Source organism: Corvus hawaiiensis, chromosome 8 (assembly GCF_020740725.1).
Source record: "Corvus hawaiiensis isolate bCorHaw1 chromosome 8, bCorHaw1.pri.cur, whole genome shotgun sequence".
Lineage (NCBI taxonomy): Eukaryota > Metazoa > Chordata > Aves > Passeriformes > Corvidae > Corvus > Corvus hawaiiensis.
The window spans coordinates 33,791,645-33,815,430 of NC_063220.1; the positions used below are offsets into that span (position 1 = coordinate 33,791,645).

Below are 23,786 nucleotides of genomic sequence, written 5' to 3' on the forward strand. Positions count from 1 at the left end.
CCTCCCAGCAGGTGTAATTTATGAGAGCTTTAAGACCCCGGTAGCTCACCGAGCGAGTCGAATGTGGGGAAAAGCTGGCGCGATGTAGGGAATAGTAAAATGAGCAGGTCCCCACTTCCAAGGGTTCCACCTGATGCCTGGTTTAAGGGTTTTAGGGAAGTGGTTGCTTTGCTCTGCCTTCTTTATTAAGTCAGGTCAAGCTACGCAGGGCAATGTCAGCAGCTGAGGGCATGGAGACCTCTTTGGCCACTTGACCTTTCCTCAAGGATTCATGCTGCACTTTCTTAAGGAAGGCAGTGGGGCACACTGGCTCTGTTAAGAGCATGGGAAACATGTTCTGAGCTACTGCACTGATTTTTACTCATATATATATATTTTTTTTTTTTAATACAGAAAAAAATATTTATATATATGACATTTTATTCTTTAGCAGGAAATCCAGGAGATGGAGAACAATTCTTTTCAGCTTCCCTTGCACTTTTGTAAGTCACACTTCTATAACATTGTGCAAATAATGTTTTTTAATTCATGTTTCCCTCAGGATGGACCACCTTAAGGAAGAGAGGCTTTGCTAGAAACTGCATCAGTCCCATAAAACAATCCACTTGGAGGGGGAGGGAACCCCCAACCCTAAGGATTTGTGAATAGCCCTAAGGACCAGCTCTCTGACTGAAAGAAAGCTCACTCCCCTCTCTCCTGAAGGACTTTCCAAGCCCCAGGAAGGACGTATGGATTGCCCTTGTGCAATCTCCCATTGCCCATCCATCACTGCACCTGAAATGTGTCAGGCAGTCAGAGACTGACATTTGGGACCCTTTCCCCTGGGTTAACCCTTCCGTGCCTGCCCAAGCAGCACAGGTCACCTTCACATACTCCTGCCTGGAGACTCCAAGTCTCCTGACTATCCTGGAAATAAATGAAGCCCAAAGTTTACTGCTAGCCAGCAACATGTGAGTCAATATGTTTTCGTAGTAAAAGCTTGCGGGCCAAAGTCTCCTCCCGCCTATTAATTAAATTGCCATTTAATTCACGCTAAAAATCCTTCCCTTAAAGAGCCAGAGGATTCCCCATGCCCCAGGCGATGTGCAGCAGCAGCAAATGTGAAAACACACTGCCGTCTGCAGGGCTGATCCTGCCCAAAACGCCAGGGCCCTCCCGATTTCTGCCGGGAAAATCAATCTCTGTTAGCCCAGAGAGTTCCCCTAAATGAAAAGCCTTATCTAGAACAGGTCGTGTTATACAACAAGTCACTCGCTTTGCCTGGGAAATGAAAGATGATGAGGCAGAGTCCCCAGTACAGAGGCTATCTCCATAAATCTGCCAAAAAGGAGCTGTGGATTACTTTGCTGGATTAATTATCTGTCCTTCAAACAGAGTCCTGACCTCAGTGGCTGAGCATCTCCAACCCGTCACTGCAGCCGGGGAGGGAGGGCTTTCACAGGGCTCTGGCCACAGGAAAAGCAGCAGGAACACCCTTTGCAGCAATGGGAGCCCTGGCACTGACCAGCCTGTTGGCACGAGGGGCTTGAACTGTGAGGTCTCAATCTGGATTTCTTTTTTAACTAGGCAGTGAGCCTAGTGAAGCCTTGTGAAGTGTGAAGCGAAAAAGTACATTTTCCTGGAGTTAAAACACTCTGATGGGAAGGAAGGGGGAATAACAACTGAATGGCATTTCCCTGTTAGATATGGAAATTATTCCCAATGCAGGCAGGACAAGTAGCCAAAGCCATGGCACAGCTACACCTGTGCTCCTCCATCATCTCAGCCTTAACAGCTTTGTAAGCTGGCAGCATAAAGTTAGATCTCCAGTCGTATTTTATGTGGTTATGGTTAATCTTTTAGTTTTATTGTGTTCCTGTCACGGGAGGACCTTGTGCTGGAGATAGCTGTATAAATAAGAGCTGCTGCAGTACATCCCTGGCCGTGGCTGCCCGAGGGATGGAGCTGAACAGGACAGCAGCAATTCCAAATTAATTTTTAAACTCCACCTCCAAATCATACCAATGCTTTAGGTGTTAACACTGAAGGTATGATGGACGGCCAGGTTGCTTCTCAGCTCTCTACTGCTGTATATACAAGCCCAAAAGGCAAAATCAGACCAGCCACATGCTAACTCTGTGCCCAAAAAACTGTGAGAGCCGGGAAAAGGCATCACCCATCCCTGCAGGGAAATGGGAGCAGCATCACTGCCACCTCCCCTCCTGGAAGGGAGCTGAAGAGCCAGGTATAATTACTACTTCCACCAGCCACTTTCACTTTTGCTTATGGTCGGTTTCTAATTTAATTTGCTTCCCCGTTCCCATATGTTAGGCTTTTTTTTTTTGCAAAATTGCCATAAAAATTTTCCAGCTCAGGCAAAAAATCTGCTCGCTGACCTTTACCATCATGATTGAGGATAATGAGAAATTAATTAGGCTTTACCTGCCTGCCAAAAAAAAAAGGTTTGCCTTGGGTGAGCAGGATTTTGGAAGTGCATTAGATGCCAGTCCTGCGTCTGGACTCTCAGACATGAGAAAGTCACATCAGCTCTGTCTATAGGCTGATCATTCCCATCCAACCCCTTTTCCATGAGACCCTGGTGACAACAGGAGGATTCCTGGCCAGTTAGAAAACACTTTGTAATTCTCATGTTTGGGAAAAAAAATAATAGTGCAAAGTAGTTTAATCACTCTTTGATCTGTTCTGCTGGATCCTCTGACAGGAGAGCTGTCCCCACTAGGCAGGACTGCGGGCAAGGGTTAAGCTCTTGGCATACACAAGCAGATGCAAGGCTGTGTGCAGTGATCTTCCTATAGGTCTCTCCATATTCCACCACCACCTGAATCCCAGAGCATCCTGGTTCCCCTTCCACCATCCCACTGCCCACCCAGGCCAGGATGGCCAGGCTGACAGCTATTTTACCATCCTCACCGTAATTCAGCAACCTCTGCAAAATTAGATTGATGTTTCAGTCCAGTCTCCAGTGAAAAAGATCCCATATCAGCCAAAAGACAGTCCCTGCTGCACCTTGGCCAGCTGCTACCCACAATCTGGGTGAACCTCTCAAATAAACTGCAGAGGGAATTAGAGGAATAAATAATCCTCGCATCTTCAAAGTCTGGATACTTGCAGTCAGGATCAGTGCGCTTGAAAGTCAGGGTGAAATCACCTTGACCCTCGAGGCTGATTAAAAGAGGGTTTGAAAAGGCTGGGCTTTAAGGAGAAGAAACTGGGAAATTATTTCTGCACGTGTAGGCAGCACCGGGAGCATGTGGCACAGTGGGGAGGGGAGGCACTGCTGCCATTTCTTGCTGGGAAGAAGCCCCCCCCAAAAGTGATGCCAGGAATAGGGTTACAACCCACACCCACCAAGCTGGTCCCTCATGCCTGGGTCACCTCGAGCAGTCTGTCTGTCCTCACCAAAGCAGCATCTGAGTGCAGCCCTGTGAGCATCAAAGTCTGCTGGGGTATGGCAGAGATTGCTGAGCTCAAGGCATCTTAAATGAACGGGCCCAAGCCCCCAAAACTGGCCTTTCCATAAGGAAGCTGTGTTTTATCTGGAAACACCTTCCCAGCCTGCCCTGCCCCTGTTGCCATTGGAAGGGATCCGCAGGCTGCGCAGCCAAAGAGGCCAAGCATTGCCCAGCAATGATCCGCTCATCCACACCAAGAAGGGTTCCCAGCCTTCAGAGCCCGACAGCAAAGGCAGGCTCAATCCATGTGCCTGTCAGAAGGCAGAAAGCCACCACCACTTTAATTAAGCTTCATTCTCTAGCTCTGTACCCTCACGGGCCCAGCCCTTGCATCCCAGCTTCCGAAGCTTTTGGGAAACACCACAGAAACCACCAGGAGCCATTCAGTCCACCATCACTCGCGTTCCCTTCCTGAACAGAAAATCCCCTCCGTGGTATTGTGTGAAGCCGAGCTGTTTGTGGTTCATCGTCAGGAATGAAAGGTTTCAGTGTGAGATATTGTCAAATCTGCTTGGAGCAACCTGGTCTAGTGGAAGGTGTCCCTGCTCATGGTAGGGGGGTTGGAACAATCATCTTTAAGGCCCCTTCCATCCTAAGTCATTCTGTCTATTCTATTCCATGATTTCCCAGGGATGGGATGTACAAAGACTTATTGCAGGGCTATCCCCTCCATCCATCCCTTCTGGAGTCACCTCCATGTCCCCCAAGACTCACCCGAGACGATGGTGTAGCCGATGCCCCGGGGACGTCCCTTGTCCTGGTCGATGGCCGTTATCATCCGCACAGTGGTACCCTGGGGAGGGACAGGGGACAGGTGTCACAGCACTGCTGGGGCTCCCAGAATGGCCTGCACCTATCGCCGTGGGCCAGGTGCTGAGGGATAACCTGCCCTAGGACATGGCAGGCCATGGAAAAGTCCCATCACCTGCCCTTGGAGCAGTTCAGGCTCACCACTCATCACTCTGGTGTGAGCTGCAGAATTCTGCTAACCCACGCCAGGATGTAGCTGGGAATGCTGAGGGCGTGACCAGGAGGACATGTCCTCTAAGGAAAGCCCCGAGCAGGATGAGCTTCACTGTGCAGAAGGTTTGTGCCAGGGCAAGTCTCCGTAGTGTCTGGAGAGAGCCCCACCACACTCTGTCCCTGTGCTGCTCCTCCCCTGCCCACAGGAGCAGTATTTGAAGTGAGGTCACTGTGACAAGCACAGCTATTGCTGTTCAAGGAAGAAGAGGAAGGAAGAACTGAAGGTGCAGCCTTGGGAAAGCCAGGAGAAGCCTCCTCACAGAGTCACAGCTGACAGGCAACAGCATGTGCTCCTCTGCCTCAGGGATTTTCACTCTGCAGTCCCTCAAGAACCAAAGGCAATGATTCCCTTTCACTATGACCTTCAGCTTGGTCACTACACCAGTTTAATATTCCACTGGCTTCCCAATTTCAGCCTTTCCTCTTCTCCCACTGCGTTCCTCAAATGAGGCACCCCAAGCCATAAGGGATGCTCACACTGACCATCAGCATCCAGCTGCACAACTAAGTGAGCTGCAGAGATTTTAACTGAAACCCTTGAGGAGGAGGGTTGGACAGATGCTGAGAACCAGGCATTGCCCACAGGCAGGAGCTTCTGCAACTGCCAGCTCACCCACCTCATCCTCCATCCTGCAGGACACACTGTTCCTATAGCCCAGCAGAAAGATCCAAGAGTCCCCCAGAACTGACAAGAAGAACATAAGAGGGACCCAAAATTCTTGTTTAGCTCTTGAAATAAAAATATCCTGCTCCATAAGTCAACTTCCACCGCCGCAGTGCAGTGAGCCCCTGTGAATACCAACACATGCACATGCCCGTAATTAATGTAGTGTGAAAAAATTTACAACTCAGCTGTTCTTGTTTTCATTGGCTTATTAACAGTGGGGAAAGCAGCAAATTTTTTAATTTTTTTTCCCCTCAAAGGAAATGTCAGCAGAGGCGTTTGCATATCTAATGAGGGAGCAGAGCGGGTCGGCAGCCTTGTGCTTGCCCTGCAATCCATCATTTGAAGACCAAAGGGAAAGCTGTGGCAGAAACATCACCGGTGGAAAGCAGGGACTTGCCATCTTCCCTGGCTTCCAGATCCGTGTCCCTGTGGGCTCAATGCCGCTGCTGGCCATAAAGAAGGCTCCCAGGGCCAGGCAGGCTGCGGTTCCCTGATCTCCGAGGGCATTTCAATGGACTCCTTAAGTAAATCCATGTTATTAACCGAGAACATTAGCCATAAATCCCAGGTCACTGGCCTCTGAGCAGCACTCGGCTGGTGAGGCTCAGCAGCCGCTCAGAGAGCCTCTAAATTACTGACAATAACTGTGCTTTCCCAAGGAGTACAGAGAGAGAAAAACCACTGGAAAAGTGGGGAAGGAGCAGGTAGGAAAGCAGAACAGGGGATGTGGAAAGGAGGGCAGGGCAAAGTGGGGGAGAAAAAAGGGTGATGCATTTCAGTGTGCTCTGTCCCAGCATAGTTTTGCCTAAATTATAATATATTATACCTTATACTATACATATACATATAATTGTATTATATATATAATATATGTATTATTTACTGTATGTTGTATTATATGTATTAATATATCTTATGTCTTGTATTATACATTATACTCATATTCAGCAGAATCAAAGTCCACACAATCTTTAATCTGTCCCACAGGACAGATGTGAGCCCCCTCCCCTCCCCAGCGCAGCAGGAGCTCCCCCATGGAAGGGGCAGTGGGTGAAGGCACCAGATCTGTCTGACAGCTCGCTCGTCACCTGTCACACAGCTCGGGAGCAGCACGGAATGGGAATTGTCTCCTGCAGAGGGAAGGCAGCTGCGGGAGAAGGCAGGGCCCTGCGATGGCTGGGGAATAGCAATGGGCCGCTTTATCTGAGGGAGAGGCCCCTCCTGGAGGAGCCAAGAGGAAGGGCTGGAGGGAGAGATAAAAGGATGAGCGTGGATGTGGCAGCAGGGGAACTTTGGGAGGGGTGGATGGGGAATCTCATTCGGGTATCTCAGCAGCGTGTGCCACAGAGATGCCCACAGGAAAGAAATTATCCAGACATTTGATTACAGGAATGAGGGCTGAGAGGGACCATGCTGCAATTCACCCTGTCCTTGGCAGGCCCGTGATGATGATATCATGCTGCTGGGTTTTGGTGTTGGGGCTCCCCCTGCTCTCCTTGCAGCTCCATGTTCCTCTTCCCGCTCCACAAGCCTCTCCTGGGGACAAGCCACGTTTCACCAGTGTCCAAGGAACACGTGATGGAGTGGTGCTCGGCTCCCTACCATCCATGGATGCCGTCTCCTGGAACCACAGCAAGATCCTTCACATCCCACCTGGTTTCCATCCTTCCTGACAGGTCCTTCACAAGACTCTTCCAATGTCCACGAGACTGGCAGACGCCACCTCCTGGGGATGGACAGTCCCTTCCTGAGCATCCAGAGTGTTTGGGAGCAATCTTGAGCCTTCCAGGAAGGGGCTGAGCAAGTGGCACAGGGTAGGAATAACATCCATGCCGTAAGGATTGGCTTTGTAGTGAGGGTACCAAGTGTTGGAGCCACACCGCAATGGCAAAGATCACCGTCCATGAACCACATCTCAACAATTCCCAATTGGAACACAACACCATTCCTTTCACAATCCATCTTAGTGCAGCAAGGGCAGCCAACTGCAACCCTAAATTGGAGGGGACCCTCTCACCGCCTCCAGCTAAACACACCTGGCAAGGATCCACTTACTCACAGAAACCACAGGCTGACTTCCAGCACCAAGAGCCCTGCCCTGGGTATCTGTGGCAAGACCCTGCAGCTCTTAGAAACTCTGAAATATTCCTGACTTTTCTTTTAAAACAAGTCACACCTTGCCTGCCTACTGCAGACAGCAGTGGCTGCAAGGAGACGGCTCGGCTGCTGGATACAGAGAGAACAGAATAACTTTTCCCCTCTGGGGAAGGAGGAAGGAGGTTTAGAAAAGTAATAATCTGGGAAAGCCTATGCTTAAAAAAAGGGAAAGAAAATAAAGAATGGCACATTATCCAAACAAAATCTCAGGGTTTTTTGAAGAGGGGCAGGGGTAAATCAATCCTTTTTTAATAAAACCCTGAGCTTTTAATAAAGTGTTCACACTGATGGGCTGAAAATATTGTAAGAAAGAATTAACTCGGAGCTATTGAGACTCTAGGGCAAAACCAGCACTGATTCTACATTATTTCTTCAACTCAAGGAGTTTCTGAGGAGGAGGGGGATGGTGCTGAAGAATTAAAACTGTTTTAATGATGTTTGACATGTATCTGTACCATTCTACTGCAAGGAAGTACAACTGCTGGTCTTGGGGCCATGTGCCAGTGGGGTTTGGCCTCACTCTTGCCTTCACGTGGCTCCCTGTGGGATGAAGCACAGGTTCAGAGCCTTCAGCTGGTCTCCTGGAGAGTGGATTTCTCCTCCTTCACCCGCAAAGCGAAGCTGCAGCACTGCCTGCACCACGCACCAGATGAGGTGCAGAAGCAGGCGCTCATCAGAACCACAGCAGCTCTGCAAGTGGAAATAGCCTGTCTCCTCCAGCTCCTATCAACTTGTCTGGAGGACATGGAATCCCAGAATCATTTAGGTTGGAAAAGCCTTCTAAGATCATCCAGTCCAACCATTCCCCCAGCACTGCCAAGGCCACCACTAACCCATGTCCCCAAGTGCCACATCCACATGGCTTTTAAATCCCTCCAGGGATGGTGATTCCACTACTACCCTGGCAGCCTGCGCCAGTCCTTACAACCCCTCCTTTCCATGACATTCAACATCAACCATGGCACCCAGTCTACAGCTGCTGTGAGGACACACATCCAAAAACCCTCTTGAGGATGAAAACCACACCGCCGAGCTTTGCCACAGCTGCAGGTACACTCGGGTGCCCTGGGAGAGATGTCTGAGCCATGCTGGGATGATAAACAACATCAAGAAAGAAGATACAACACCTCCAGGGACAGCAGAGTCTCTCCCTGCTGTGTCCTCTTCCTTTGCCTGATAAGAAATTGCTTTCTTCTCAGTGTCACAATAAGCACCTGCCCAAAATGCTTCTCAATTATGCTCCCAGATCCCAGCCTAAGAGAAATAAGAGCTACAACTGCACTTCTGTCTCCTCTCATGCCCCTCCACCCCTTTTTCTTCTTCTTCTCTTACAGGATTAGGGACTTGAAAGGTGAAGTGCGGCCCAGCGTTGCAGCAGGAGGAGGGGGGGAGAGTGCTTCAGAAAGCTGCCACGGCAAAAAAAAATCCCATTTCTCACTTCTTAATTCCAGTCAATTCCAGTCAAAGGGCTGATAGAGATCTGTTTGCGGTAATTTGCTGCAGTTTATCCACTCTTTTTACCTTCTATCGGCTCTCCACTGACGGGCTGGATGACATGCTGTTACTCGAGTGAGGAAATTAAAATTTGATGCAATAATCCCAAATAAGAAGGATTTTATTAGGTAATGTATACACTTTAGATGAGGTATTCTTGCCTGATACATTGATAGGGGAACACAGGCATGCTGTGCACCCCAGATAAAAAGAGGGAAGAGAGACGGAGAGTGGACGCATGGAGCAGCGGCTCTGTGGATTTAGGGCTGGGATGAGATGCCTTGAGCACATATTGATCTGCTGAGTCCAACGTCGGGGCAAACATCACCCAAAAATGCACTGAAGCATCTGGGTTTGACCTGCAAGCCTGGTTTTGGATGGGAGCCGGCCAAGCCCAGACTCGCTACCCAAATTTGCGGTTATCATTTTGATAACCAAGACATTCACTCTACACATGGCTCCACTCAGGGGGGAGGGCAGAACTGATGAGAAGATTTCAACTGGGAGGCAAAAAATGCACATATTTAATGGCTGGACTTGATGATCTTTGAGGTCTTTTCCAACCAAATGACTCTGTGTTAAACCCCAGGCTTGCCAAAGCAAATCACATCCTTGTTTCAGCAGTGGAATTTCTCCCAGGAAGGCTGGGAATTTGGGTCCAAACCAGAGAGTGACACCACTCAAAGCAGTCCCCACCTCCAGCAATCTTCCTCTTCACCATGTCTCTGGTGGCACCTATCCATCTTGGATCTCTCAATGCCTTTGGAGATGTTGCACATGGCCAAGAGAAATTAAAATCTCTAAACCTGGTGAGAATTCCTTCTTCCACTTCCTGTATCACGTTACACAGTGGTTATTTGCTGCTTTCCCGACTGCTAACAGTGAATGTTCCAGGAATAACTGTGGTGCGTGTCAGTGTATTGACACAAAGGGATCCTTGAGCCTTAATATATATCATTATTTGAAAGACATTCCCTTTCCTGGATGCCAGATCACTCCATGAAGGTGATGCAGTCTATGATTTTTAATACTTATGGGGCTTCCTTTAATTTCATTTATAGCTTTTTTCCTCCTAGTTAAGTGTGATCTAATTTGGGAAGTTTTATTTCCCTGCAGCTCACTCTGCCCATCCCAGAAATACTCCTTAATATCAACAAAACTTTTACCTTGTAATTCATGAATAAGCCGCTTTTTTGGCCACCTCTGGGCCAGCAGAGAGGTAATGTGCTGTGTCACCACGGGGATTTGTGACAGGCAACTCAGCCCTATTGATCCAGCACTCTCCATGTCAGGGCTTTGCTTCAAAGTGAATAAAAAGGCATAAACTGAAGAACACAGGAGTTCCCTCTTTCTCTGAACTGAGCCACCAGGCGTTTGGGACCCAGAGCACCAGAGAACTTATGGGATGCACATGTGGTGTGGATGCCCACCATGCCATGATTTCAAGGCAGAAGGTTTTTCCTTCCACACACAAAAATGTTTCCCTGTAGACAAAGTGATGGGATGCACAGCTGTGGATGCTGCAGAGAAGGGCTGGTGCTTGGATTAAAATCCTTGGTGGGAGCAGAGCAAACAGCTCCCAAAGCCCAAGCTGCCCTCCACACTCCCTGGCATCTGTGGGAGAAAAAAACCCTCATCCCTGCTGTATTTAGAGACGGGGAGACATTTTTCCACAAACAGCGAGTTTGCTGACAAACTGAGTTTCAGAAGAACTAAAATGATTGGATCAATTTGGCAAAACCTGGGGGAAAAGACTCAAAGTGCTGAAATGGCTGATGATTCTGGCATTTTCAAAACTGCCTCATTTCAGGAACATTTAGATTTTTCCTTCAAGTTCTCTATTGGAAATGGCATGCAGATAGACCATGCGGAGGAGACAGGGTGACTGTCTGCTCAGAATAACACAAAGCCTTTGTAGAACTTAAGAAAAAACACTCAGGAAAGTATTTTATTTGGGGTCCAGGCTTCCCGAACCCCCATGCTTAGGCTGTCTATTTGAAAAAGGGGCTGAATATTTTGGATCTGGCTGGAAATGTGCTGTTTCAGAAGGAAACCCCAGGAAGCACAGCCCTTACCGGAGGTGAGTTCTCATAGATGTTTGTGCTGTAGGGCAGGTTGATGAAGATGGGGTCCATGTCCTGCACGTCTGTGATGGTGATTGCCAGGTTGGCCAGAGTAGACAGCGGCTTGTTTTTATCTTGGTCCTTGAAAAAACAAGGAGCAGGGAGGGGAGAGAAAGGATTTCTATCAGAAAAACAGAGTTATTCAGCAGTGTTAAGTCTCTTGCGGTTGTAGCTGGGGCAGGATTTCTGAATAGTGGAGGTAATCATCTCTTTTTCAAGCTACCTGCTGGAATTATTGTCCACTGCACCTCCCTCTAAGCTGAAATACAATATGCATTTCATTGCAGCATAAGCCCTTTCAAATGAAGCAAACACCAATTTAGTTTTCACCACAATTTGAGTGAAAATGCAGCAATGCTGTTCAACATCTACTTCAAAATGCAAATTCCTTCCTAATGCAGACACAGCCTAAGGTACCTCTGCATGGTCAGACCCAGAGGTGGGTGCCAGCAGCCTCTCTCATACCCACAGTGCTGATGCCTCAACACAGTTTGGGCTCCATCACCTGAAGGGGAGGCTCTGGGAGACCTCAAAGCCCTTTCCAGTGCCTAAAGGGGCTCCAAGAGAGCTGGAGAGGGACTTGGGACAAGGGCATGGAGGGACAGGACAAGGGGAATGGCTTTAAATGGAAAGATGGCAGGGCTAGATTAGGTATTAGGAAGGAATTCTTGGCTCTGAGGGTGGCAAGACCCTGGCACAAGTTGCCCAGAGAAGCTGTGGCTGCCCCTGGATCCCTGGAAGTGTCCAAGGCCAGGTGGGGCTTGGAGCAACCTGGGATAGTGGGAGGGTGTCCCTGCCCATGGCAGGGGGATGGACTAAATATCTTTAAATATCCCTTCCCACCTGAACCACTCTATGATTCTATGATCACCTCCCTTTCACTCCATCACATCCCACCAGGACAGAGCCTTGGGCTCTTTTCTAAGCATGACCCTTCTCCAGCAGCCAAAGCCACAGCAGTAGGCACTGCCACCAGCTTCTCCTGGCAGTGCCCTGCTGCCACTGGTTTTCTTGCTGAAGCCTTATCCTGTGGGTGCTCAAAAGTGACCCCAACACTCAATGCCCTTTGCCAAGGGCAGGAGTAAAGAGAGCACACGGAGGGAAGGGAATCAATGTCTCCTTACCCCCAATCAGGCACTGTGCTGGAAGGTGACCATTAGAGGTTACCACACACTCCTCCAAAGCAGCTTTGAGCAGAGGTAAAGACTGATTGCCAGAAGATTAATGTTAATTTAAACTGTATTCCACAACACAGCTTGTACATTATCCTCTTAACCTGCAGGGCTCTGTGTTTATGGCCTGGGTGGATGCTTATTCTGACTCTGCTGTTAGTGCCATCAGGTTGAAGTCCTCTGTTTCTTCAGATAATGTTCATTCCTCTCCCCTTCACCTCTTAAATTTTGTTTAAGCCATCACAGATAGTACTGAAAAATCAAGAGCGCTTCCAGTTTCCTCACTGGACTGTCTCTCCTGCTGTTCTTTCCAGCCTCTTTCTGTGCTTGCTGCCTTCAGCCCTGGGATGGAACGACTCCTGCCTGGCACCTGTGCACTTCAGCAATCTCTGCAGCCACCCATCACCCCATTTCCCACCCAGGACCATGCAAACTCTTCATCAGGCAGGCAGAAAATCGGCATTTGCTCTTCCAGCTCCTGCTACACTGGTGCAACTCTCATCCTTATTTCCTGGCACAACTTTGCCCTGGGGTTTCTCATCACTTTTCTTCTAGGAATTACTAGCACTGACTGAGCCAAGGAGATATTCCCACAACTGCCATCCAGCCCAGTTCAGAGACAACATTTAAGTCCTTGGATTCCCTAAGCTGGAAATTACCAGGTGCCAGGGGTGTATCGAGCAAGTAACAGGGTGACCAGAGAAGTTGTGGCTGCCCCTGGATCCCTGGAAGTGTTCAAGGCCAGACTGCACAGGCCTTGGAGCAACCTGGGATAGTGGAAGGTGTGCCTGCCTGTGGCAGGGGGTTGGGATGAGCTGGGCTTTACAGTCCCTTCCAACCCCAAACATTCTGGGATTCTGTGAAGTACCAGATATGCCCCCATGTTATCTTTTCTGGGATACAGGGCCAGATGGAGCTGGGTGGACCACATTGACACCCTTGCGTCCTTGAGGAAATCAGAATCCTGGAAGAAAGTTACATTTCCATCAGGAACTCTGTTTGGTCCCACATTTTCCAACCTGCTAGGCAGTTCAATAACACATCCCAGGAAAGCGTGTCAGCGACAGACACTGGCAAGGAAGCAAACAACAGAGTTGTTAATACTCTTCCCACTGGAGTATAAAAAATAAAATGAGGTATGTTTTAAAAAAAAAAAAAAAAAAACCACCAAGTTTCTGGGGAAAATTCCACAGCCTGGAACATGCAGGGCTTGGGCTGAAAGGTTGTGGTGTTTGCCCTGCAGTCTGTGAGTGCCCGGGCTTGGTGCTGTGAAGAGCGAAGCACAGCCCTCTGCGTCCTCCTGACATTTGTGGTTCTGCATCAAGACAATGATCTTGATTAAATCACATGCTTCAAGAGTTCTAGCCAGCTGCCTGGAGGGGGCAGAGAGGGTTCCTCCCCCTCCTGAGCATGGGGTTGGTCAGATGTATTGTAGGGCTGAATCTCACCTTCCTCTGTTTCGTCTGAGGTGGGGAAGAAGCCACCATCCAGAGCTCCTGCCTGTATGGTCCTCCACATTCTCCAGCTCTCTCTAGACTGAACACCAGGGACTGAACACCCATTCATATGGGGCATGAATTTGCCATGGTGGACACATCTCCCAAGGGTCTCCTCCCAGTGTGATGGCGTTGACTGTAATTAAGACCTTGGTTTCTCCTCTGTCCACCAAAACTTTAACTCTTGGTGTCTGAACTTAATACAGGTGAGTCCACTTGTAATAAACCACAATGTATAAGGAATGAGTCTGGAGGATCCAATATACCAAAGACATTCTTTACGTGGGGGGTGGTGAGACACTGGCACAGGTTGCCCAGGAAAGTTGTGGATGTAGTTCCATCTCTGGAAGTGTTCCAGGCCAGGCTGGATGGGGCTTGGGGCAATCTGGTCTAGTGGAAGGTGCCCCTGCCCATGATAGGGGGTTGGAATGGGATGGTCTTTAAGTTGCTGAACCCAAACCATTCTGTGATTCTCTGAATGGTCTGTATGCCCTGTACTGGGTTTCATCACCCAGGAGCTGGTCCCCTTCCTGCACAAGCTCCTGACACATATGAGATGCTGTTGGAGAGGTGCAGCTGTTCTCCACAGCAACTTGAAACCACCCAGAGACTGCATTGCTGTAATACCTCATTAAGCAGAAAATGCTGGATGTGCCCAAGAAGATTTGCCAGAGCAGGGCAATGAAATAAACCCCAGACAACACCTCCAGCCTGCAGCTGCCAGGGTAAGACTCACCGTGGCGTTCACCTGGAGCTGGTAGGCCTGAGTGACTTCATAGTCCAGCTCCCGGATCACTGTCACGATGCCACGGCCGCTGTCAATAGCAAAGAAGTTGGAAGGGGGCTGGAAGGAGTAAAGCACGCTGCCTCCTGCCCCCTGGTCTGGGTCTGTGGCGTTCACAATGAAAATCGGAGTGCCCACGGGGGTATTCTAGAGATAAAAAATAAATATCAGTAACATTGTGCACTATTTTCACATCAAACATGCACCAGCAATTTCATTTGCCCACCACGAGTGATATCCAGAGACCCAGCAACTTCAGTCCTGTATTTCCAGGACACTTTTAAGTTACACAGCTGTATTCTTTATCATAGCAGTGCAGGGCCTATAATAGTTGTTACACACTTATAATAATAGTTACACAGCTGTGGTCAAGACGGCACTCTATCACAAACCCTTACTTTCCCAGACATCCCAACTCTCCAGAAAAATTGCTCTCTTTCCTGAAACTTGTTTTCTGCCCAAAGGCGCTTTTATTTTTGACGCTGATTCCCTAACTGTTTTCACCACAAAGTATTAAATATAGGAGAGCTTTAAAAAAATAAGGGGAAAAAGAAAAAAAAGCATTAAATGCAACACAGAACTTAACGTAAAAGTCAAAGTTGTAGTTTCCACAGCAACTACAACCTGGCCCGATTAACGCAGGCATGAACAGTTCCATCGTCATAAATCTGGAACTAATCTACATGCATAAAATATGCAGCTGAGTGCACAAAATCAGCAATGGCAAGTGCAGTTTGGCACTTCTTATTGTTTAACTTCACAGCGGGGAGAACAATTATCCATTTTTGGTGGAACAGCTGCATGTTCCTATGCAAATCTTAAAATGCATATTCTTGTCTCTCCCTAAAGGCACGAGCACAGACTGCCAGCAAAAAGGCTCTGCCGGGGCTCCAGGTACACACGGATCACGACACCTTGGGAATGTCCCTCTGCCTGTGACAGGATCAAAAGGGCTGACAAAGAGCTAAACCTCGAAAGGGGACACAGCAAAGGTCAGAAGTGGGTTATGGCCAGCTGGGATAATACAGATTATTCCTGCAAACCTCTCCCCAAGTCTCTGCATTTTATTGTTAACTCCTTTCATATTAATTCTTCACCCTCAGCTTACAGAGAAGTATCGTGAAGCGCTGAGAAGATGGAAAGGAGGCTTGAGGAGAGGCAGAGCTTAGAAGATGGGATACTGCTTCCAAGAAAACTGAGAAACAAACTGAGCCATTTTCAGGTTTTTTGGGAACCACAGGGCTTGCAGGGAACCAAAAGCTGTCCTAGTCAACACTTCCACTAGAAAATACAGGAAAACAGGGCTCCACACTAGGAGATCTTATTTAACCAGCTTAATACCGGGTGATGGCACCAGCAAAGAACCAAAGCATCTGCATGTCCTCTGTCAAAGCTCAGGCCAGCAGAAATTTGCCCTCAAGGCAGCTGGCAGTATTTTGTACAACAGAGCAGGGAACCCAGGGCACACTCTGCAACTCACACTGATGAATCCAGGCTCAGGACACTCATACCACACACATCTCTCCTGCCCCCTGCCCTTGTATCCAGACATGTGGCATTGCAGGGACACTGACACCCAAGCTCACCTCAGACTCCAGCAAAATTCTGCTTCCCTTACATCAGTGTCACTTCTGCCAAGGTGTGAGAGGTTGCAGCTCCCACTTAGGTTTTTCATTTCCTTTCTTTTTTTTCCCTCCTCTAAATCAAACTGCTCTAGAAAGCCTCGCAGGGCATGGCCTGAGGATTATTTTTTAAAGGGCCTTCAAGTTTTGGTGATCAGCAGTCACAAAAGCATAAAAGATATAGCTGGAAGGGACCTCAGAAGAGAAACCTGTCCCCGTGCTCCACCTAAATCATTCCCATCCTGAAAGCCTTCTAGCAATGGAGACACCACATCCTCCCCAGCCCATCTGTCCCAGAATTTTGCTGCCCTTTGCCTTACAGCTCCTCATTTTCTGCAAGGCTTAGCCCAGCCCTGCCCTGCTGACGTGTAAACCCTTGACTTTGTGCCACGCACTCAGCACCTTAATCCTGGCTAGGGCATTTAAACTGCTCAGGAACCAGGATTTTGTCAGCTGGGGGGTTGCACTGGGTGAAGAGACCTTCATGGGGGCCTGTGGTGGGTGTTTGCTTTCTGAGCACTCCTAAAACACCTTTTCAGACAGGACTAGAGCAGCTCCCCAGTCCGTCTTTTGGGCTACCTGCCTCCCCCAAGCCATCACCACTGGGAGCAGCTCCAGAGCATCCCACAGCCCTTCTCTTGCTGCTGCCAGGGCACTGCTTCCACCACCTCACTCCACCTGCTCCAACAACTCAACTTCCTTCCCAGAGCCACCGGGTACCAATGTCACAACACAGAGCATCACAAATTAACTATTCATAGGGAGAGGCAGAGCAAGAGTAGATTCGGGGTTGCACTGAAGGGTCTGGGCGATATTGCACTGGGAATAATAATATTCATAAGGATAAAGCTGGCCTTGATGAATATGTTTTCTCTTCTTTTTAAGTACCCCTAGCCACTGCTCTTAACATGCAAATCCGCTCTGGTCACCCGTGATTACGGGGCTGCTCTCAGCTGGCTGTGAAAGAGGAGGGCTTGAATTCCCCCGCATTGTACTCCATACAATAGCCCCAAAGCAGGCTTTGAAGGGAGTTCATCTCCTTGTCTTTCCAAAGGAGAAGCTGCCTGGAGGGGACACAGAGGTCACCAGCTTTGGTGCTGTCAGCTCCAGCCCCTGCAGACACCACCGGGTGACTTCCATGGCTTTATCCCTGTTTTACAGCTTCGCTCACCAGCTCCCTTCCTTGGCCAAGACAGCAAGAGCCATACAAGCAGGGGATCAGTTCTGGACAAAGATCTGGCCCTGGGAATCAGTCATGGACATCAACACCAAAGCATCTGAGGGGCTGTGAGCGACCCCAGGGCCAGATCACAAGCGTGGGCGCACGAGCAAAGCACAGCCCGAGTGAATTTAGGAGGGGAGCAGAAGGGCTTTCAGGCAGCAGGAAGAGTGTTACAGGAAGCAGAACAGCACGGATGCAGAGAGGGAAATCTCTGATACTGCCCAAAATGCACAGGTCAGCGTGAATATTTCACTACAAAACACATGTCCTTATTCCCAACAGCGCACGGGTGAGAGGACGCAGACCCATATGGAGTGCTCTGGGTAATGCATCTATTTTTCCACAGCTCAAATTCAAGCAAAAAAAGAGAAAATCCCCCCGAACCAGCAAAACCAGCTGTGGGGTGCCAACAACCCGTGTCAACAGTCCTCCAGGGAAAAAGGTCTCATCAGTGCTTGTGCCCAGGAAGGCACAGTCAGGACTCAGAGGAATTTTCAGGCCATCTGCCTTAAAAAGCATAAAAAGTATGTCTTTAAAAGCTTCTTGCCATTTTTGGGTCAAATAGGCTCAAGATATTCCTCAGTAGGAAGCTGACGTCTTTATTTCCCAAAAGCTGCGGCCCATCATCTGAACAAAGAAGCAAAACATCTGGATAAACAGAAGAGCCTGGGGCTTGTGTTTGATGGTAAACACCGAGCAGAGGACACAACCCAGGGAGATACCTTTGGAAAGCCCCGTGCTGGACCGTGTTTCTGCCTTTTCAGCATTTGACCATTTATAGGACTCTTCTGCATATCCCTCATGGCTTTTCTTCATTAACAAAGACTAATGGTGGTTATGCTTATCTCACCAACAGGCAAAAATAACAAATCCTCTCTTTTTTTATCCAGGCAGACAACAGCCTACAGGTGCTCATGGCAAACAGGTGAGCTTTCTACACGAGTTGCCACATTCCGTCATCTTTTAAAGCTTTCTGCTCTCTGCAGCAGCCTGTGATGGAGGCTTCATTCACTACAGAAAAAAGAACTGGTGACAAAACTGTGTCATGTCATTAAATCTTTGTTACGACGCCAGCAGATGTGAGATTAAAAATAAACATGCAGACAGATGCTGCCTGTTGGGGGGGAGGAGGAGGGCAAACAGGATGGGACCTGCTCCCGACCTGTCTCCAGCACCCCATCCTTCATCTGGCAGCTCAGCAGGAGCAGCTCCAGCACGCAGGTCCCCCCACAGCAGCTCCAGGAATTAAGGAGCTCTGGGATGCCTCTGGAGTAGTGAGGCCATTTGTGCCTCCCTTAATTTGCAATAAATGAGTAAGAAAAGTTCAAACTGTTAAAAAAAAAAAAGTATTGGAAGAGGCTGGGGATGGTCCAAAAGAAATACTGAACAGTAATGCAAGAGCCCCTAACTCTAATCATAAGGAGACTGCTCTGTTCCAGTGGATCCCCAGCAGCAAGGATATGTTTGTGTTAAAATAAGGACTGAGCAACCCTAAAATCCCTGTTCAAACATGGAAGGATGCTGCTGCACAAGGGGGAGGCAGAGGAGAGACCAAGACCTTGCTTCTCTCTGAGCAGCACAGAGGTGAGTGATCACAAATAATCACAGGATCCCAGAATGAGTCAGACCGCAGTGGGTGTTCTGATCTCACCTTCCTGCTCTAGCAGGGACATCCCAGAGTATGTGGCACAGGATTGTGTCCCGGGGGTTCTGGGATATCCCCAGAGAGGGAGATTCCACAGCCTCTCTGGACAATCTGTTCAAGTGCTCAGTGACCGCATAAGAAAGAAGTTCTTTCTCATGTTCAGGTGGAACTCCCTGTGCCTGAATTTTTCCCTGTTGCCTCTTGCCCCATTGCTGGGCCCCACAGCTCTACCCTCTTGATATCCTCACAGGAAGTTGTGTTTCCATCCCAAAGATGTCATAGGATGGCCCAAGCACAGCCCACCACAACAAACAGCTCCCCTGGGCTGTCACCTCCCATGTGACCTCAGCATGAATTACCAGACACAGATGTGCCCCATTAATCCTGACAGCTGGGACACCAAAGCCTTATGCAACATTCTCTGCAAGGGGGCAGTTAAGGCTGAAGAAGAGGTTACTAACAAGGGACTTCTAAAAATATTTACACCTCACTCTCTGGCCACACCAGTAGTCTTTAATATCTTATTATGAATCCTGCTATAATACGCATTAGTAATAAAATTGTGGGTGGATGCTGCTCCAATGCAACGTGGCAACACAAGGTAGATGACAATGCAGAGGAGATGCCCTCTCTGGGGTCACAATGTGAGCAACCTGGGATAGTGGAGATTGTCCCTACCCATAGCACAGGGTTGGAACTAGATGCCTTTAAGGTCCCTTCCAACCCAAACCATTCCACGATGTGTCCTGCCAGGCAGGTTACATGGCTGCAGCTGAACATGAGGGACACCTGAAAAATGTCAGAGCACCACCTCCTCTTGTCTGCCACCAAATGTTCCCCTCAAGCTGTGCCAGGGGAAGTTCAGATTGAATAGCAGGAAAATTTTTTCATAGAACAGTGTCATGGTTTGACACTGGCCTAACACCAGGCACCCATGAAAGCTGCTCGCTCACCCTCCCCTGCCACAGCTGGGCAGAGGAGAGAAAAATTAATGAAGGGTTCATGAGTTGAGATAAGGACCAGAAGAAAACACTCCAAGGGCACAACAGGCTCAACTTAGAGGTACAAAGTGAATTTATTACTAACAAAATCAAAGGAGGATAACAAGAAGTAAAATAAGTCCTTAAAAACACGGCCTGTAGAGGAATCTCAGCTCCGGTGCCTGGAGCACCTCCACCCCCCTCCTTCTTCACTGACCTTGGTGTCTCCATGTCGTTTCCCTCACATATTCTCACCTTCTCCTCTTCTCTAGCTGGAATTAAAACTGTGCCCACTACCTTTGTTGTGATTTCTTCTTAAATCTGTTATCACAGAGGTGTTACCAACCTCTCTAACTGGCCCAGCTTTGGCCAGCAGCGTGTCCATCTTCAGAGCCATCAGGGATTGGTTCTGCCAGACAGGGTGGAAGTTTCCAGCAGCTTCCCACAGAAGCCACCTCTGTGGCCACCCCACTACCAAAAACCAGGCCATGAAAAACGAACAATAAAGGATTGTCAGCACTGGCTCAGGCTGCCCAAGGAAGTGGTGGAGTCACTGCCCCTGGAGAGATTTCAGATGTGTGACTGTAGCACTTGGGGACATGGCTGTGTAACCTGGCAGTGCTAGGTTAGGGGTTCAAGGTGATGATCTTAGAGGTCCTTTCCAACCCAAAATGATTCTTGTGAACAGGCTCTCCTTTCACATAGGGCTAACAGAAAAAGGCTGAAGAAAACCCAGCTCCACTCCCTTTTCTTGAGGTCCATGGCACCTGCTCCCACAGCATTAAGTCCCTCTGACTGTGAGACCACTCACCCTGCTCAGGGAGCAGATTTTCTCGGTCCCTTTGAGAGTTTCCCACCACAGCAAAACCATTTCACGGGCCACAGGCCACCAACACCCCAGACGTATTTTGATCCATCAGTCTTGTCCAACTGGCCTGACACCAGGTGCCCTGTGGGCAAAGGGCTGAGAGGGGGAATATGGAGCGCTGAGTTTTTTACAGCAGGGTCAGAGTCTGAGAGAAGCAAAGGTGGGAGATGAAGCAGAGGAGATCTGGGAGCTCATTTTCCAGATACTCCCTTCAATGCATCCACTTTTCCAACACACAGAGTGAGCAGCTGGTGGCTCTGAGCTGGTGGCTGGGGTTAAACCACAACAACCTTCTGACAAGAAGGCTGGGCACCCAAAATGTCTATTTTGGTTTATTTGGGGCTGGTCCCTCCATGCCAGCTCCCCCTCTCCAGTGGCTGGCCATGTAGAGAACCTCCATCTGACCTCCCAGGGCAAAGTCACCCGGCAGAAGCTGGTGGGGATGATTAGGATGCCGATGCATGCTGTAGCCATGCAAATAATGTGGAAAAACGGCAGGCAATCTGGCCGAGCAGCTGTCGGAAGGTCGGTGAGATGAGGCGACACAAACGGACTGGGGGGCACATGGCACCGGGCACGAGGGCTCAAGCAGCAGGCAGCTCTGATCTCCTCACTGAAACAGCCTCGCCAGCCTCGTTCCTGCTTCCCCCTCTCCGCTGCCCCTGCATCAAGGCGGGAGCTGACCGTTCCCATCAGGAGATGCTTCGCTGCTCCGTGCTCCTGTTACAACTCAGGTCAACCTATTACTCTTAAATAATTCCCTGCTGCTGTTCCTGGCAGCTCTTTTCCCTCTCCCTGCCTCTGCACCATGCAGTGGGGCGGATGAAAGGAGCTTCGCACTCTGCTAAAAGCTGGCTCAACATCCCTGTGCTCCAGGCAAAGACACTCCTGCTGATCCCAAATCATTGCAGGTGGGAAGGAGGGCTCAGTGCCTCTTGCTGAAGGCAGGGCATCTCAGGGTGCTGTGGAACAGAGCTGACATGGATTCCAAGTATTCTCCTAATACAGCTGGGACCCTGTCTCCCTCATCCTGGGCTGCTTTGGACAGATTTAAGTCACCTATTCCTGCCCAGGACTTGTTTGCTGCAGGAAATAACTGCAGAAGCAGAGTCACAGCAAATGCCAGACCCTCTTCCAGCCCCTGCCAAGAGGAAAAAACCAGCCCCATGTGTTGGTTTCTGTCCCCATGCTCCATCCTGGGAGCGATCCGGCTGCCAGACTGGGTCCCTCATATGCCAGCTCCGAACGCTCACATGGATGTGCACAGACTTCCAATTCCTGTGTTCTTAATTGCACTTTTAATTACATTTATTAATTGCATTACTGCTCGTCCGAGCCAGGCAATTTCCAATTTCAAAGTTTGATTTTAAAACCTGGTAATTTCCCTTTTTAAATTTTTTTTTTTTTTGGTGGAAATCCACCCCACCTTTCAATCAGCTCTCATTAATATGTACCTCTTGTTGCTATCTCTATTAAGTGACCTCCCTCATTATTGGGTGACACTGGCAAACGGCCACCGCAGAGCTATAATTCAATTGAGGGGCTTTTGAAAACACCATAAACACAGCTGGAATGGATGCTTTATAGGAGCTGGAGAGGAATTAGCTACTGGATAACCACACTGAGAGCTGAGAGCACTTGTTCACAGCAGACACGGCCGGGCCCAACGTATGGTGCTGGAGGAAGGGACATCACAACCACCCAGCCCACAGGGGAACTTGCCATGCTGGGAGGACAATGGCACTCAGCAGGCAGAGGACAAACAGCCACACAGAGCAGAGGACGCTCTGGTACCCCATGGGATAAACCAACTTGCTTTTTCCAGCCCAGAGATCCCCTGTTTCCCTCCAAAGATAACCCTGTCCTCACCAACACGGCTGATGCATAGCACAGCATCCCCAAGAGCTGGGGCTCCTGGTGGCACCAGTAACTTCTGCAGCACGGGTCTTGAGGGGAAAGCCCAGGAGAGGTGGATGGAAGAAATCAGGGAATCCTAAAATGGTTACGGGGTTGGGTAGGGAGGGACCTTAGAGATCATCCAGTTCAAACTAGCAAAAGCCAGCAGCTTCCCGCTGCTCTGGGAGAGGGCAGAAGAAAAGGGTGGTGACGCAAACACCACTTCACTAACTCAGCATCCACAGCCAAATTTCATCACAAAAGCCACATTTCTCTCCCGTTCCCCAGCGCCAGCCTTCAAGGAGCAGGAAGGGGCAAGGCAAGGGCTGGGAGGCAGTCTGTGCTTCCCTCCTCGGCTGCTGGTAGGTCAGCCCCAGTTTTGGAGACAGCAGATGGGAAGCCAAGATGGTCTAACGAGACATTTGAAAGTCAGACACAAGTGCCAAGAATGTGAAAACCTGTCAGTCAGAGAGCCCCTGGCTCCAGCAGCACCGCATCTCTCCTGCTGGTGTGATTCTCCTGCTGGAAAAGGGCGTTTGGAGCAATCTCCCCCTCTGCAAGGACATCCACGGCAGATGGCCTGGCACCCCTTTGGCTCTCATCTTCCTGGAGATAGTGGGCACAGATCAGGTGGATCCAGGTGGCCACAATCAAGGTCTGCACTCCTCCAGTGGCTGCTTTTGTTTAGGGAAGCAAAGGCAGTCCTGACCTGCAGAATCCAGTGGGGTTTTCCACCATCCCTTCCCTCAATATCAAAATTCAGTAGCAAAGTCAAACCACCAGAGATTTACTTCTACCAGCCAGCATTCATTGTGGGGTGAGACAAGAAATCCATTTTCCAATTCCTGCTTGGGGGTGATGCCATAAACCGGATGGATCCTATTTTTTAATATCCCTTTTTTTTTTTTTCCAGTTGCCACTAACTTTCACTTTCTGGCACCCCATGGCATCTGGTGATGCTCTGGATGGCAAATGACTTCCATTAAGGCAGAGCGTTCACACAATGCATTACAAATGAAACCCTAATGACAGGACACCGGCAGTACCGCTCCCACTTGATATTAATTGGGTGCCACTTTCTTTTAATGGTACATTAATTAATGTGGGATATCAACAGAAGTCCACGACACCCCCATTAATACAAATGAATTCATTATCATCGGTGTTACTATAAGAAATGACAAA

General features: G+C 49.1%; 1 protein-coding gene across 12 annotated transcripts in view; it reads right to left on the reverse strand.

The window, feature by feature from the left end:
• The window catches only part of CDH23 (cadherin related 23), a 182,306-nt gene that overhangs the window by 92,388 nt on the left and 66,132 nt on the right, over positions 1-23,786 (reverse strand). For all 12 annotated transcript variants that reach the window (XM_048310984.1, XM_048310985.1, XM_048310987.1 and 9 more), the window contains 3 exons: positions 14,321-14,515; positions 10,869-10,997; positions 4,167-4,245 (listed from right to left, as the gene is read on the reverse strand). In XM_048310984.1, the coding sequence (XP_048166941.1) occupies positions 4,167-4,245; positions 10,869-10,997; positions 14,321-14,515 (403 nt within the window). The remainder of the gene's footprint in view (positions 1-4,166; positions 4,246-10,868; positions 10,998-14,320; positions 14,516-23,786) is intronic.